This window comes from Phascolarctos cinereus, unplaced genomic scaffold (genome assembly GCF_003287225.1).
Source record: "Phascolarctos cinereus isolate Bilbo 61053 unplaced genomic scaffold, phaCin_HiC Scaffold_1;HRSCAF=81, whole genome shotgun sequence".
In the NCBI taxonomy this organism is placed as follows: Eukaryota; Metazoa; Chordata; class Mammalia; order Diprotodontia; family Phascolarctidae; genus Phascolarctos; species Phascolarctos cinereus.
The window spans coordinates 242,844,287-242,860,425 of record NW_027555514.1 but is presented as its reverse complement, the minus strand read 5'-3'; the positions used below and the strand labels follow the sequence as shown (position 1 = coordinate 242,860,425).

General features: G+C 40.9%; 1 protein-coding gene across 1 annotated transcript; it reads left to right on the top strand.

Moving 5' to 3' along the window:
• The first annotated feature begins 1,296 nt into the window (after positions 1–1,296).
• Positions 1,297–6,172, top strand: BBS10 (Bardet-Biedl syndrome 10). The gene is made up of 2 exons (XM_020968893.2): positions 1,297–1,608; positions 3,700–6,172. The coding sequence occupies exons 1-2, from the start codon at positions 1,415–1,417 to the stop codon at positions 5,657–5,659; spliced, it is 2,154 nt and encodes a 717-aa protein (XP_020824552.1). The 5' UTR covers positions 1,297–1,414; the 3' UTR covers positions 5,660–6,172.
• Positions 6,173–16,139: the final 9,967 nt, after the last annotated feature.

Here is a 16,139-nt window from a genome sequence, read left to right as displayed (position 1 = left end):
GTCAGGGAGAAAGTGGGATTCAGTCAGCATGACTGATTTCCTCCAGAGTCACTGGACAGAAACCAGTAACAAGGATAAATATTAGAAAATCTCAGGGAAAGACTCAAGGCTGGAGAGAAAGGCATTCATTACTTAAGGGGATGGTAAGATAGTAATGATGATTTGCAGAAAAAGCAAAGGACAAAAAAAAAGGGTTGCTGCCACAATTAGCGAAAGAATTCAAGATGTAGCAAGCTCAGGGAAATGCAGTTTGTTAATCAAAGTTTAAATTTTTTCTTTTAGTTTTACACCACCAGTTTTTCCCCGTTTCTCCCCTATATAACTTTTTTAAAGAAAAGAAATCGGCTATATCAATACATACCAAAAGTCTAAAATCATATGCAGTGCTGGAGGTACAAAGGAGTAGGTTCAGGAATAAAGGGAAGGTTTCCCGGACGTGAGTAAATGGGTGCGTGCATGCGTGCGTACACATATATAAATTTAAGGGATAATTTGCTTCCAATATTCTCTTTTGGATTAAATTTGTTACAATCTTCAAACTTATACAACGAAATGTGGTGTAGTGGAATGAGCGGGAATCTCCAGTTAATCAGCCCCGAGTTCGAATCACACTTAAGGCGCCTCCCACCCGTGTGACCCCTCAGCCATTCGCTTTAATTTGCCCCCACCCCCGTCTGCTTGCTAATTTGACAATGGGCCCCTTCCAGGTCCACATCTCCCTTCCGAGCCGACCCGGCACTTCCCAGGGCCAGACTCGGGCGAGGCAAAGCACGTGGGGTGGGATTGTGCTGGAACCAGCTCCTCCTCCAGCGGATGGTTAAATCTTCAGTGAATATTCGCACAGCTCCTCCTCATCCGATGGTTAAATCTTCAGTAAATATTCGTACCTCGATGTGGACACTGGCCAGAGCCACAGCCACGATTGGAAGTATCATTTTGTTGACTGCAGACTTAAGGAACTGTCACTAACGCAGATTAGAGTAAAAAATTGCTTCATGAAGTACATTTTTCCTCCTGGAGAGCCTATTGTTAAACGTATGCCAACACACCCGTGAGTGTAAGAGAGCCTCCAAGCCCTAGAGGAGCCCTCCCCTACTGTGTAAAGCGAAGGGACAGCAACAGCCCACAGCACCCAGAGAGCACACGCAGAGTTTAAAAAGCGCATGCTCAAAGAAAGCCGTCTGAGTATATCGGCCCACCCCTTCCGGCTCGAAGCGGAAGCTCGAATCACGTGGGTAGGGAGGTTTCCGCCGATCTCCTTATAAAACAAAACAAAGCACATTAACACCCCCCCAACCCCCCTCCCACACACGCCCCCGGACGCCGCAGCGTCCGCCTAGTTCGCGCCGCGCCGCGCCGCTTCCGCTTCGCTCGGAAGGTGGAGGGCGGGTCCTTGGCGGGAGCGGCCGTGACGATGGCGGCGACCACGACGGCTGGAGGGCTCGGGGCCGCGCTGCAGGCGGCCGAGGTCCTGGAGAGCATCGTGAGCGGCTGCGTGGGGCCCGAGGGGCGGCAGGTGCTGTACACGAAGCCCACGGGCGACGTGTTGTTCAGCCGCGACGGGGGCCACCTCCTGGAGGCGCTAAACGTAGAGCATCCCCTGGCCAGGTAGGAGCAAGCCCCCCCCCGCCCTTCCCTCCGTCACTCCACTGTCAGTCAGTCAATCATGCCACCTTTATTAAGCGCCCACCCCGACTAGGAAAAGGAAGGCCCTGCCCTCGAGGAGCTTACGATCTAAAGTGGGGGGAGGGAAGAGGAAGGCCTGAAAAAATCACGTGTGAGGCGAAGCGCCGAGATACTGATAGAAAAGACAGCCCTTGCGCTCTAGGAGTTCATATTGTGTTGGGGGAGAAAACGATAATATATAGGACATATACACAGCATAGACCTAAAGTGATTAAATAAACATATATGCAGAGTACTTAAATACAGAGCAGTGTGAGGAAGGAAGGCACTAGCCGGTCCTGCCCAGCCCACGTTATGTAAGGCAGCACCTTCCTGCCACAAGTCATACCATCTATTTCCACCCCTCCTTAAGACAGTACGTGCAAAGCATAGTTTAAATCGATTATCAAACATTTGTTAAGCTCTTGGTATATACCAGAAGCTGGGCATACCAAAGAAATGACACATCTCTTTTCCCCGAGGAGCTTACATTCTCTTGGGGAAGACCAGTTGCAGACATGATAGAAAAGAAAAACAAAACAAAACAAGGTAATGTTGGTGGAGAAGGACAATGACAGTTTCTTATTTCAAAAATTTTATATTCTGTGGAGGAGACGTCAGGTAGTCATACTTGGAAACTTTTCCTGATTCTCCCCTGTTACTCCCTTTCCTTCCTCCTTAACCCCCAAATTGTCTTGTGTTTTGTATGAGGAAGTGTAGAAAGATCGAGTCAAAATCCTGCCTGTTCCAAGGCCCTGCCTCTTCAGTGCTCTAGTGCTTCTTAAACTGTGGGTCTTGAACCCACAGTCTAAGAAGTGCTGAAGGATTTGAGAGTGGAAAAAGTTTAAGAAGCTTTGCTGAGTCTAGGCAACTCCAGAGACTTAAGTCATAGAGAAGCTGTTTACTTGCATTGATAAAGGGAGTTCCCTCTACCAGTGAAATCCACAGATTCAGTCTTTACATTTAGTATATGTACATACACGTATATGTGTGTATAGACACAGGTATACATATTTTATATAAGCATATATATGTATACACACACATACCTTTATATGGGTATATACATGCTTGTGTGTATAAGCATGGACATGTGTGTATATATGTGTTCCCATAGATACCTGTGTTTGTATATCCAAGATCTAAGTAAAGACTATGTTATGAGTGGAGAAGCAGGCATATAGCCTATTGCTACATAATAGGCTTCTTGAAGCCAGGAACAGTTTACCCAGAGCTCAGCAAAGAGCTGGACGAATATTAGGCATTTAATAAATGCTTACAGAGTGATTGAAGGATTCAAAGATTATTGAAACAGCACCTGCCCGGGGCAGCTAGGTGGCGCAGTGGATAGAGCACCGGCCTTGAAGTCAGGAGAACCTGAGTTCAAATCCGGCCTCAGACCAAACACTTGACACTTACTAGCTGTGTGACCCTGGGCAAGTCACTTAACCCCAACTGCCTAAAAACAAACAAACAAACAAAAAAAAGAAACAGCACCTGCCCTTGGGGAACTTACAGCCTAATGAAGGAGTCAGCAGGCACAAATATATATGTATATTCAAAATAGATGGAAGGTAATTCAGGGCCCTATGAGCTGTGAGGACTGAAAAAGTTCTCATGTAGAAAGTGATGTTTAAACTGAGTCTCCAAAGGAAACTAGGGATTTTCAGAAGTGGGAAGGAAGTACGTCCCCATTTTCAAATAACTGCAAAATCGCCTACCTCCGTGCTAGGATTAGAACTTCACATGCTGTAAAATTTATTTTTACTAATTCACATAGCATTTTGCTGCCCCAAAGCCCCTCTTCCAGTAACCTTAAGACAATATATTTCTCTTTTTCTAACCTAATCCTGTCCTCCTTTCCAATGAGTTCCATTAATATAATTGTATTACTTAGAGAAATATTATAACAAAGGAGTCAGTCAGGTCTTTCGAAAATTAAATGAAGGAAAATGTTTTCCTTATAAAAATATAGATTTGGACGTAATAAGCCATGTGAATCTTAATTGCTCTGTTTTTTTCTTTTTCGAACAGGGTGATAGTGACTTGTGTTTCCATGAATCGGAATGTGACTGGAGATGGTTCTAAAACATTCATTCTTCTTCTTTGTGATTTACTTCGAGGACTTAAGGCAATCACTGATAAAGAAAGGGGTTCTTTTGGGGGAAGTATTCAAAGCCAGCAAAGACACTGGAAAAGTTGTTGCCAGTGGAAATACATTTCTCAAGCCATTTTGACATTTCAGGCACATATATTAGACTACATTGTGGCTCAATATTTGAGTAAACACTTTTTGTCCATCTTTTCTTTTTCTGGAGAAGAGAAAAAGTTTTGTAGGCGCTCACTAGAATTACTATTAGATGCATATTTTTGTGGAAGAGTGGGAAGAAATAATCAGAAGTTTATTTCCCAGTTAACTTGTGATTATTTTTATAAATGTTTGAGCCATGAAGATGGTAAGGATGAAATGATTGATTTAGTAGATGAATATTTTCTGGAATTGTGCACTGCTGTTACAGGACTTCCAGTTTCAAGTTCAAGGATCGTATCAGGGTTTGTTATTCATAGAGATTTTTCTGTTTACTGCCCAGCAGATGGTGATATGAGAATAATCATTGTAACTGAACCCATTGAGCCTGCACTTTCCACCTCTGGTTCTGAGCTTGTTGTAAAGTCAGAAGCACAGTTTCAGGCATCTCAAATTTGGATTACAGAAAGGACAGCAACCATAATGAATGATTTGCAAAGTAAGGGCATAAAATTGCTTTTGTCTCGTGTGAAGCAACACGATGCAGTTATTTATTATGCAAAACTGAATGGCATATCAGTGGTAGAGTGCATACCATCAGAAGAAATTTCTCTCCTTTGTAGAATTGTTGCTCTGTCACCTTTTATGCCATCATGGGCTACTTCACAGTGTCACATCTCTGACACTGCATTAGTACAATTTTGTCAGCCCATTTTACTTAATTCCAAAAGGTATGTTCATCTTGGCTTTCTTAGCACACACTCTTTTATACCCCACTGTTTAGTTCTTTGTGGACCAGTGCAAGGCCTTACTGACCAGCATATTCACGCTTTCCATGGGGCATTTAAAGTACTTCGACAAGTGCTTAAGGTGCTTTATCTCAGTTACAAAGCTCAAGGAAACAACCAAAATGAGACCTCAAATTCTGTTACTCATAGAGATAATAAACAAAGTTACCATTTGACAGAAGTTTATAGAGCTTTGTTTGAAAGACAGTGTCTAGGCTCAGTTTTAAAGAGTGAAGGTGATCCATCAGGAATGCAGCCTCATTTCAGAGCCACTCCCGGTTTGGTACTGTCAAGTATAGAATCAGAGAATAGTACTCCAAGTACAACTCACACACACAAAATTAAGGGGGACTTTGAATCCCTAATATGTACTTATCCCAACAAAATTGGGATTATCAATGCTGAGGAACCGCTTGTTGCTATCAGGTGTGGTTGTAATGGTGATTCTCTGATAGAAATTCCTGATGGGTATGTAAGTGTTGTGGAACAGACTTGCAAAATGAGCAATACAACCACAGGCATGACATCAAAGGAGGTATTTCAGAACACTTCGAAAAGTTACTGTACCTCCTTTATACAGGCTGGTTCTGTTTTACCAGTAGGTGGTCACTTTGAGATCCTGTTACATTATTATCTTCTTGATTATTCCAGACAGTGCCAACAGCCAGAAATACGTATGATTAGTTCATTAATAGCTAATGCACTGCTGAGTGTTCCAAAAACCCTTTATACGGCTAAGAGGGGAAATAAAAGTTTTTGTAATGTGTACTTAAGGACTGTGCATGCTCTACAAGCCAAGCAGTGGATGGCAGCAAGTCAAACAGGCCTGGAATCAGTAGCTTGTAAATACCAATTACTGACATCGGTACTTCACTGCTTGACAAAACTCTTAACTGTTGACTTAGTCATCAGGATTAATAAACAGCCACAAAAGACTGGTGATGACGAGACAGAGTAGGGTGTGTGAAAATAGTAGTTTTGTCCTCAGTGGGGTTTTTTAAATTTGGCCCAGTCTATAAGGGACAGGTAGAGAGCTGTCCCTCAGCCTCATTCTTTTAGGCTCTCTAAGATGAAACCATGAGGTTATATTAGTCATGCTGGTGCCTAGAATGGTAAAAAATGCAACATGGCTTTTCACATTAGTATGGTCCTAAGCTAGGGATATTGCTCCGGGGAACTATATTTGTTTCTTTTTTTCTGTACCTATTCTTGTTAGTATAACTATGTCAGAGGGAGAAGGGTGGTGTCTGTCTCTTCCCTTTATTTCCGTCTTTCCTATTCCCTGTTTTTGTACATTACTGTCAATAGTATAGGTCAGAAAAATATTTATATTTGTTGTAATAATTAACTAGTGCACTGTAAAATTCCAGACAAATATCAGGGTTTTTTTTAATGCCCTGATCTTAATTATAGTCATTTCCACTACTCTATTTGTTCCATAGCCATATTAATAAAGAATGATTTCACATAATTTTGTTACAGTTTTATTTACATTTCTTCAAATATTGTCCATTTATTTGTTCACAACCGTAAAAGTATTGAGCGACTGTGGGTCATTGATGGGAAAAAAATTACTTAGAAAATTAACACTTCCGGTTTTTTTTTCTCAGAAACTAATGGCTCTAATCTGAGCAGAACAAACAATTAGCCTTGACTATAGAAGTATAATTATATTGTTCATATATTTTCTAGTTGTTTTGCCTACCTTTACCTATTGAGTAGTAATGTAACTTGTAGATAATGAAATGATTTTAAAATTTATTCTATGAATAGATACATCACATGTGAACACTGAAAGAATAGTAAACCGATTTTTAGATAACATGTTTTTAAGTATCCTCATTTAAAAATTTTTTCTATTCTATGTCGTTTCCAAGTTATTAACCAATTTCTATAGAAGTTATTTGGAACTACATACATTTTCCCCTAGAAACAATGTAAATGGTACTTGTGTTTCTAGTGCAGGTAGTCTTACCCCTAAAATTAGGCCCATTGTGGGTTTAATAAATATATTATAGTTGTAAATAAGTGTTCTAAGGTTTACAAAGTTATTTTGCTTGCTATGACCCCAGGTTATGATTTCCATTTTGCAGTAAAATTCAAATAGGTTGTGATTTGCCCAGGGTTATATATCTACCTAGTCACAATCAGAATTTGGAATTTATTTGAGTGTATTGACTCCATCTTCAGAGCTCCTTCCATTATACCACACTGCCACTTAGAATTGTCAAGAGTATTATAGAATATGTAGAGATGTTTTCATGAGAAGATTCATTCAGAGTTCCAAGTTGTGAGGACTACATTTCCCCGTAAACTGTATAGAACTCCCTTTCCCTTGGATGAAAGCTATTAGGAAGAGAGAGACCCATGAGGTGTAAAGTGAGGGAGGAAAGTGTAAGGAGCTAGAGAAGCAAGTTACAGATGTAAAACACCTGGATTTTACTAATTCATCTGCTAGATGCCGGTTTACCCTTTTTCAGGTCCCCGGGGACTGGCATACGTCAGTTGCTGAATTTTTTCATATCCACCTCCACATCTATCTCGTAAGGCCCCCATGTCCCCTTCTGTCTACTTGTGTAGCCACTCCACTAGTTCAGACCCTCAGGCTCTTCCTACACCAATTCATCCCCAACACAGCTTTCAAAGTGATTTTAAGTTAGGATCTGACCATGTTATTAGTAAATTCCAGGGGCGTCTTGGTCACCTCTAGGATAAAATATAACCTCTGTCTGGGTTTTAAAGCCCTTCACAACCTGGTGCCAACCTGTCTTTCCAGCTTTAGCATGTATTATTCCCTTTCCTGAACTTTGTCTAACCTAACCGACCTTTTTTTTTTGTTTTTGGTCTTTTACTTACATCTACAGCTCTGCTGTTAACACTAGTCATCTCTCCTGATCCACCCACATACGTGCAATGGACTCCTCCAATCTTACTACTAACTCTCTTGCTTCCTCTTAGTATGGAGCTCTAACACCACCTTCTACCCTCATTTCCAAATCCTAATGCTCTCCTAACTACCATGTAGGTTAACATAAATAACATTGAAATTACTCAGGTACTAAGTGTCAGATAAAATTTGAACCTAGGTCCTCTGACTCCAGAGCCAGGATTTTTTCCACTGTACTGCAGTGCTTCTGGAATCATTGATGCCCTTAGTAAAACACTCCTTGAGATGATGGCTTGCTCCATTTTGCCTTGTCTCCTGCATTCATTGGCTACAGCCCAGTTTTAGAGTGGAGAAGGACTCAATTTATGACGAAGTTTTAGCTGGGGTAGAAACGCCTAGAAGTACAACTACTACCCAACATTTGTAAATGGCAGATAGAGTACCAAGCATAACATCAGATAGTTCCTACAATTTCTGTCTTCAGTGGAACTGGGCAGTCTGTCAATGGCAGAATTGCTGACATAAGCATAGGGGCTGTAGCCAATGGATGCTACTTTCCTTGAGAAATAACACCCACTATATGATCTATGATGGCAATATTGGGCAGGGAATCAAGTGACAGTGTAGAGGAGTGGTTAACTGGTACAAAGTAGGATGCCTTTAAGAGGTGACAAGTCTGACCACGAATCACGTTTATGGGAATTTCCTCCATCTTCTGCAGGGCATATTTGCCTGCCATGACCTCCTTTCTTACCTCTGTTTGTCAGTTTCCTTGGCTTCCTTTAAGCTTTAGCTAAAATTCCACCTTTAGCAGGAGGCCTTTTCTAGCACACTACATCCCCCTCCCTCTGCCTCCTCTACTGCTGGTGCCTTCCCTTCTGATTACATTCTATCTACTGTGTAAATAATTTTTATACACCAAGTTATTTATATGTTGTATCCTCCATTAGCATATGAGCTCCTTGAGGAAAGGGATTATTTTGGCCTTTCTTTTTATTCCTAGAATTTAGTACAATACCTGACATGTAGTAAGGGCTTATTGACTGACCAACTCATTGTTAGATCATTGGACATGCCAGCAAATATGTCTTGTTTCATCCAAATGAGCTCGAGTGACATATTCAGCAGAGCGTCGTGGTGGGCGTGGATAGCCCACCATATTTCCTTTAGCTGTGATGGAACCACTACTATATACTTGAGATCATATTGATGTCATAACTTCATTATTTTCCTGGCAAGTCCATAAGAGCACCAAATGTGTCGCCAGGCACTTCTAGGCATTAGGTACAAAGATGAAGACAAAGCAAGCTTTGCCCTTGATAGTTCCTCCCATGGGGGAGAACAACACCTATGTCGTATTTGCCTCTGCATTAAAGTTTAGCTCCAGTTCTCTTGGCTGCTTCCTCCATTTCTGGATGATGTGATAAAACATTGATTAATTTTTTTGTGGTCACCTGTAAGGTACATAATTTTCAGGAAGAAATAACACAAAACAATAAAGCAAACACTGTATACAATGATGGTTAGACAGAACTGGGATTTCTCTGAAAAACAGTAAATTCTTGTGTTTTGTTATTGAAGGCCATTCCCCTTCAAGATGATGTCTCCAGTGCAATCTTAATTGCTAGCACTTCCAGTTTATGGCCCTGTAGATATCGTATCTCTGCTTATCATTCATTTCTTTTCTTCAGTAATAAGGCAAATAGTGCAATGAGCTGGAAATGGCCCAGATTAAATTATCTGTGGTAATTGGCAACTTCCAAGTTGTGATATATGAATGTAATGGAATAGTGTGTGCTGTAAGAAACTTAGAATATGAATAATCTAGAGAAGCAAGAGAAGACTTGTATGAATAGACCAAGTGAAATAATTAGAACCAAGAAATAATATATGAAATGACTACAACAAAACAAAGCAAAAATCTTCTAGGCCAGGACCAACTCAGGTGGGCCTGATCACTCAGGTGTGGGAATGGAATGAAATTGAACACTTGTAGTAAACCTGGTTAGTAAAAGGAAGTTTACTTAGCAATAGCATGAAAAGGATATTCAGCAAAGACACAGCATTGATTGAATTGTGTGCCATGACAGTTAGAAAGGTGGACATGTGCTGGCTTTTGGACTTAGGTGACCAGGAAGTCTGGAGCAGTTAGGTGGTTCAGGAGATAGATCTTGGAGTCACGAAGACTCATTTTCCTGAGTTCAAATCTTGCCTCAGATACTTCCTAGCTTTGTGATCCTGGGCAAGTCACCTAACTTTGTTCACCTCAGTTTCATCACCTATAAAATGAACTGGAGAAGGAAATGGCAAACTGCTTCCAGTATCTTTGCCTAGAAAACCCCAAATGGGGTCACCCAAGAATCAGACATGACTAAAATATGACTGAACAAATAGCTCTTCTTAAGCAAAATTTGTTTCTCCAAACCCAAGACTGACCTCAGTATCCTAGATTCACTGATGTACTCAGTAAGTATCTGGCCCAGGGGGTGAATTCTTTGCGCAGCAGTCATGGCCTTTAGGGCTAATGCCTAAACAGGCCCAGAAATTCTCTTTTGAATTTCCTTAAATCAACCAGCAGGGGGCTGTGTTTCTCTATTAATGGGGGCCCTCTCACTAGAGGATGATAAAATGCCACATATTTCTTTAGGTGCAAGATTAAAGGACTGGACTGAGAAAGTGACCTGTCTTTGTCCCACAAAATCTGTCCTCCTCCACAAATTCTTGCGTGATACTCTCAGCTATTCCCTTCAATCTTTCATGTCATTCTGGAATATGTAATACTGAAATTTACATTGCGTGCACATCATATCCCTTCTGCAGGTTTGTAAGCTTTTGGAGGACAGGAATCATGTCTGATTTTGTTTTTGCATCCCCAGTGTCCTCTACTGAGTATCATAGGTAATAGGTAATAAATATTTCTTCAATTACATTGAAGAATAGTATCTGGGGTTTCACAGGATAGATGGAATAATGGGAATTAGATTATTTTCTTTGATTTTCTCAAGGATTACTGAAGAAAACAATGGTATTCCTCTAAGTGTGACCCCACTCCCTCCGGGGAAGCAATCTGAGCACTTGCCTGATTCTGTTCAGTAATAAAGACCAAGTGCTTTCAATCTCAAATTCACTCTCAATAGATATGTGCACCACTTAACACTAGAGGGTGCTCTAGGGGGCTGCCGAGCTTTCTCTGACTCTCAGAAAGCTAACTACCTTTCTCCTCTTAGCCCCATACCTGTTGAGGTTGGTAACATTCATCCAATCAGATCATGGCTCTTCTCACATTCTGTTCCAGGAAACTGTACCTCATACTATTCCTGTTACTTTTCATTTAATGTCACTTTTAGAGGCATAACTGTTTACATAACTATAATCATGTTAGAAGTGAATAAAATCAAACACTTCAATGCATCATCCAGTGTGGGTATTTCCTATCAGTCAATGTGATCTCCGAAGACCAAGTCAAATCCCACTTTTAAGCAAACAACCAGGAACTCAGTTTCCTCCTTCAAGCTACTCCTCTGGAGAGCTGATAAAGGCACTCTGGGATTTCCCCTACTTATAGCAAAATCTCCCATGGAGTTAGTGTTTAATCTGTGTAAGTGACTTAGGAAGTCAAGACTTTACTATTGGTTTCTATCTTTCTTTCAAGCACAGGTTTGAGCTCTTCCGACTGTGTGGATTAGATACTTATTTCGTCATCTGGGTGACCCATCTCTCGGCTTTGATCCTCTTCCCCTTTCATACTGGGAAATGTGAGGGATGGGATTTCCCTACAGGGTGTAAATGACTTAGTTTTTCAAGCCTATCTAAGTGGTTTGAGGAAAAGAATACACATGGACCTCTTTGCCAGTCTCCATTTCCTCAAATCTTTTTCCTGATTTTTATCCAGTCTTTTAAACTGCCTACCCTTTCTTTGGTCATTGATCCAGCTTTGTGAGCAGTGCCCATAGGCATGCTTCCTAATCAAGGCATGCCTAATAAGTATTATCACACATTTATAGATCACTTTAAGGTTTTCTAAGTGTTTTTCATAAATTATCTCATTTTATTTTTTTAAATAATATTTTATTTTCCCCAATTACATGTTAAAACAGTTTTAAACATTTTTTTTAAAGTTTTGAGTTTCAAATTCTATCCCTCCCTCCCTCCTCTGGAGGCAGACAGCATGTTTTCATCATTCACCTTTGGGATTGTCTTAGATTATCGTATTGTTGAGAAGAGCCAAGTCATTCACAGTTGATCATTATACAATATTGCTGTTACTGTGTACAAAATTCTCCTGGTTCTGCTCACTTTACTTTGGGTCAGTTCATGTACGTCTTTCCAGGTTTTTCTGAAATCATCTTGCTTGTCATTTCTTATAGCAGTATCTCATTTGATTCTCACGATAACCCTATAAAGTAGGTTCTATTATTTTACAGATAAAGAAATTGAGGCAGAGAAAGTTAAATGGCTCATGGTCACACAGCTAGTGAAGCTGGATTTATAATTCCTGATTAGAGTCCTTCACCCTAGTCACAGCACCAGCTAGAAGCCTCTATTATATCAATGCGATAGTAGGAAACCATTCTGATGGTGCCTGAAGGCTAACGAACACAGCAAGGGCGTCAGAGAGGCAGTGTGCAAAGTACACCGTCTTTGATGTTAGGACAGTCTTAAGTTCAAATCCCACTTCCAGCATTTAGTAGTAGTGTGACCTTGGGCAAGTCATGTAGTTATAGATTTAGAGGAGGAAGGGACCTTAGAAATCATCTGGTTCTAAATGTCTCATTTTACAGGGGAGGAAAATGCGTCCCAGAGGGATTAAATGATTTGCCCAAAGTCCTGCAGGTAGTTAAGTGGCATCACTGGGATTAGAACCCAGGTCCTCAGATTACTAACCTAGCGCTCTCTTCCCTGCCCCATGTTGCCACACTTGTTGGGTCTCTCTTAGTCCATCTATACAAGTGGAGATTGTAATGCCTATTTTGCTATTGTGTTAATGAAGATCAAGTGAGTTAGTGTATGTGGAGCGGGGTTGATTTTGGCCACTCTCATTGAAGGTGTTACATTTTAACCTCCCTCTGGGTTCTCTGAAGGGATTTGAGGTTGTCTCTTTTCCAGCCATTTAAACCCCCCCACTGGCAAAATGCCAATGAATAACACTCCAGTTTCAATGAACTTAACATCAGATTGGCTTTTTTTTGGTGGGGGGGGGTTGGTAATCAGAGTTTAGCAACTTGCCCAGGGCCACATAGCTAGTAAGTGTCAAATGTCTGAGGCCAGATTTGAACTCAGGTCCTCCTGACTCCAGAGCTGGTGCTCTATCTACTGAGCCACTGAGCTGCCCCCAGATTGGCTTTTATAAAGAAATATTTACTTAAAAGATAATAGCAAGAACATATATATACACAAACATTTCCCTCCAATACCTTGGGGGCAGAATTCCTCCTCCTTGTCTCATTCTGGGTTGGAGGAAGATTAGGCTTATAATTTATTTATTTATTTATTTTTGCTAGGCAAGGGGGTTAAGTGACTTGCCCAGGGTTACACAGCTAGTAAGTGTCATGTGTCTGAGGCTGGATTTGAACTCAGGTCCTCCTGAATCCAGGACCGGTGCTCTATCCACTGTACCAGCTAGCTGCCCCTAGGCTTATAATTTAGATCAATATTTACATAGCATTGGTCCCTCTGAGTAAAGGTCCAAAATTGCTCTGTCTGGAGTCCAAAGGGTCCTCACTCCTCTGGACCTTATTGCTGTCCTGCCTGCAGCACCCAGTCTGAATTCTTAGAATCCTAGATTCTTGGAGGTCCAGTTCCTGGGCCAAAATGGAGATTGCACTCCCTTTACCTGAAATAAAAAAATAACAAACAAAAAGACCAAAGATCCAAGCCTGGTTCTCTGGGATGATATGGCCTGGGGATTAAGAGTCCTAATGCCCTTCCCCTTTACCATATTATATGATTGAAGGAACTACCTTCTTACTCAGATGGGCGTGAGACAAAAGCCACCATACATGCTGAGACAGCTGTTTTAAAGATGCTGGCAATTCTGGCTATGCAGCCAATGGAAAAAAGCCTCCTAATCAAATGATGGGCCAATGCACAATGTCCATGCATATTCTAGTGCACCCTCCCTCACCCCAGCATTCCAGAGAAATCTCCCTAGTGTCTTCCATATTGGATGGTACCATCTTAATAGGCTGACAATATGGCATATGCATCAAACTCCCCTTCCTCCCATTTTTGTAAAGGATTTTTGTAAGCCAAATAGTAGAGCATCAACATTAGCACTCTCTCCTCACCTATGACTTAGAATCCCTCCTTCAAAGCTCAGATCAAATGCTCCTTCCTGTATGAGGCCTTTGCTGATCTCTCCTCCCACCAGCTGCTAGTGCCTTATCCCCGGCCTGGTATTTCCTTTGTATATGTAACAACAGAGAACTGCTGCTGGGTCCGGAGTGGACTGTGTCACTTTCCTTCTCTCTCTAAAGGGGCCCTTAATTATGGATCCTCATAAGGATAACAAATTTAGTACTGGCAGAGCCCAGTCAGTTTAAAGAAAGTCAAGGTCTTTTTCTGCAATTCTCTGGGCTCTTTACACCCCAACACCAGAACCCTGAGGGGAATCATTTACCTCTTAGGTTTAACTCATGTCAAGGTCTCCCTCAAGATAGGATTAGAAATATATTCAAGGTACCCTGTAGATCAGGTGTAGGGCAACTATTTATTGCCTCCACACAAAAGAAATGAGTAAAACACACACATGAAAATAAAACGTCACAAGAACACATTGACAAAGATTTGAAAATGAAACAGTAAATTAAAATTCCTATTATAATCTGATGAGGTGGATACTTAAAAAAGATCAAAACATGAAATATTTTGTGAGACTTCTAAATTGACTTGTGAATTTGATTTCATCTTGGTGCTGCACTGTTGAAATAATTTATTTAGTTCCATATCTTCTGGCAAGCCATTCCAGGCCTTGGGCTCCTCTTCCTGGCAGTGGTCATCTTCTCCAAAGAGACATCTCACTACCAGTCAACACTAACTTGTGAGCTCCTTCCCTCTCAAAGTCACCAGGCCACCATCAAAACATCCATCTGAGAGGCTTTATGGTTGGTCATCTGAATTTAGGCAAAGAAATAGCAAGCATGGAAGAAAGTCAGGACCTTGAGATCCCTACTCAGACTTATCTGGATGAGCACATGATCTTACTGTCACATTTGAGAAAATACCATTTCTGCCAGAGTAGAGAAGGGATATCCCTCTTCCATATCCTTCCAACCCTCTTGGGAAGTCCCAGAAAGAGTTCCAAGCCATACGTTCTAGAGAGTAGAAGAAGAGAGAGCAGAAGCTATCTCTCTTTTAAAAATGATGTAACACCCCTTCCCCCAACACACACACATAAGTGCCACTGTTAAGGAGTATGGGGTAGGAGAAACCAAGGAAGCATCCGTTGTTTACTCCAACATCCCAAAGTGCCAAGCCCTTCAGCACCGATCGAGGATACATGTGACCCTCCTGGGTATTTTCTTCTCCCTAGGTTTTCTTGTTTTTCCTCCTACCTATTTATCTACTCTTTTACAATCACTTTTGTTCATTTATCATCCATATCAAGCCCCCTAACTTCATGTGTACCTCAAGAGTCCCTCAGGGATCCTCTTCCCTTAGCTCACTATATTCTCTCTCCTGGTGACCTCATCAACAAGCGTGGACTTAATTATCATCTCTACGCTGATGAATCACAGATCTATATATCATGCCCTAGTCTTTCTCTTGAGCTCCAGTTATGCTTTGCCAATTGCTTATTGGAAATTTCAAATCCTATGTCCCAAACTCAGCACATACAAAATTCATTATCTTTCCACTAAACTCACCCTTTATTCAAATTTCCTGTTTCTGTCAAGAAATCATCCTTCTCTGGACTCAGATTCACAAACTGGGAGTGAATCATCCTCGTCATCATGGATGCATTTTGTTTTAAAACCACATTTATTTTCCCCTCCCCTGCATAGTGACTCCTTCCTTGTAACAGAGATTTAAAATAAAGGGGGAAAAAGCAGCTCATGATGCGAGTGAAGTCAGCAGAACCAGGAGAATAGCAACATTGTTCGATGATCAACTTTGATAGACTTGGCTATTCTCAGCAACACAATGATCTAAGACAATTCCAAAAGATTTGTAATGGAAAATGCTATCCACATCCAGAGAAAGAACTATGGAGTCTAAATACAGATCAAAGCATTCTATTTTCACATTTTTGTGTGTTTTTTTCTTTCTTGTGGTTTTTCCCTTTTGTTCTGATTCTTCTTTTATGACATGACTGATGTAGAAATATATTTAATATGATTGTACATGTATAACCTATATCAGAGTGCTTGCCATCGTGGGGATGGGAGAGGGTTGGGAGAAAAAAATTGCAACTCAAAGTCTTATAAAAGTGAATGTTGAAAACTATCTTTACATGTAATTGGAAAATAAAGTACCATTAACTGGAGAAAAAAATAAAAAATCAGTTCAACAAAACCCACCAATACATAGTCTGCCAATAGTCTATGCATGC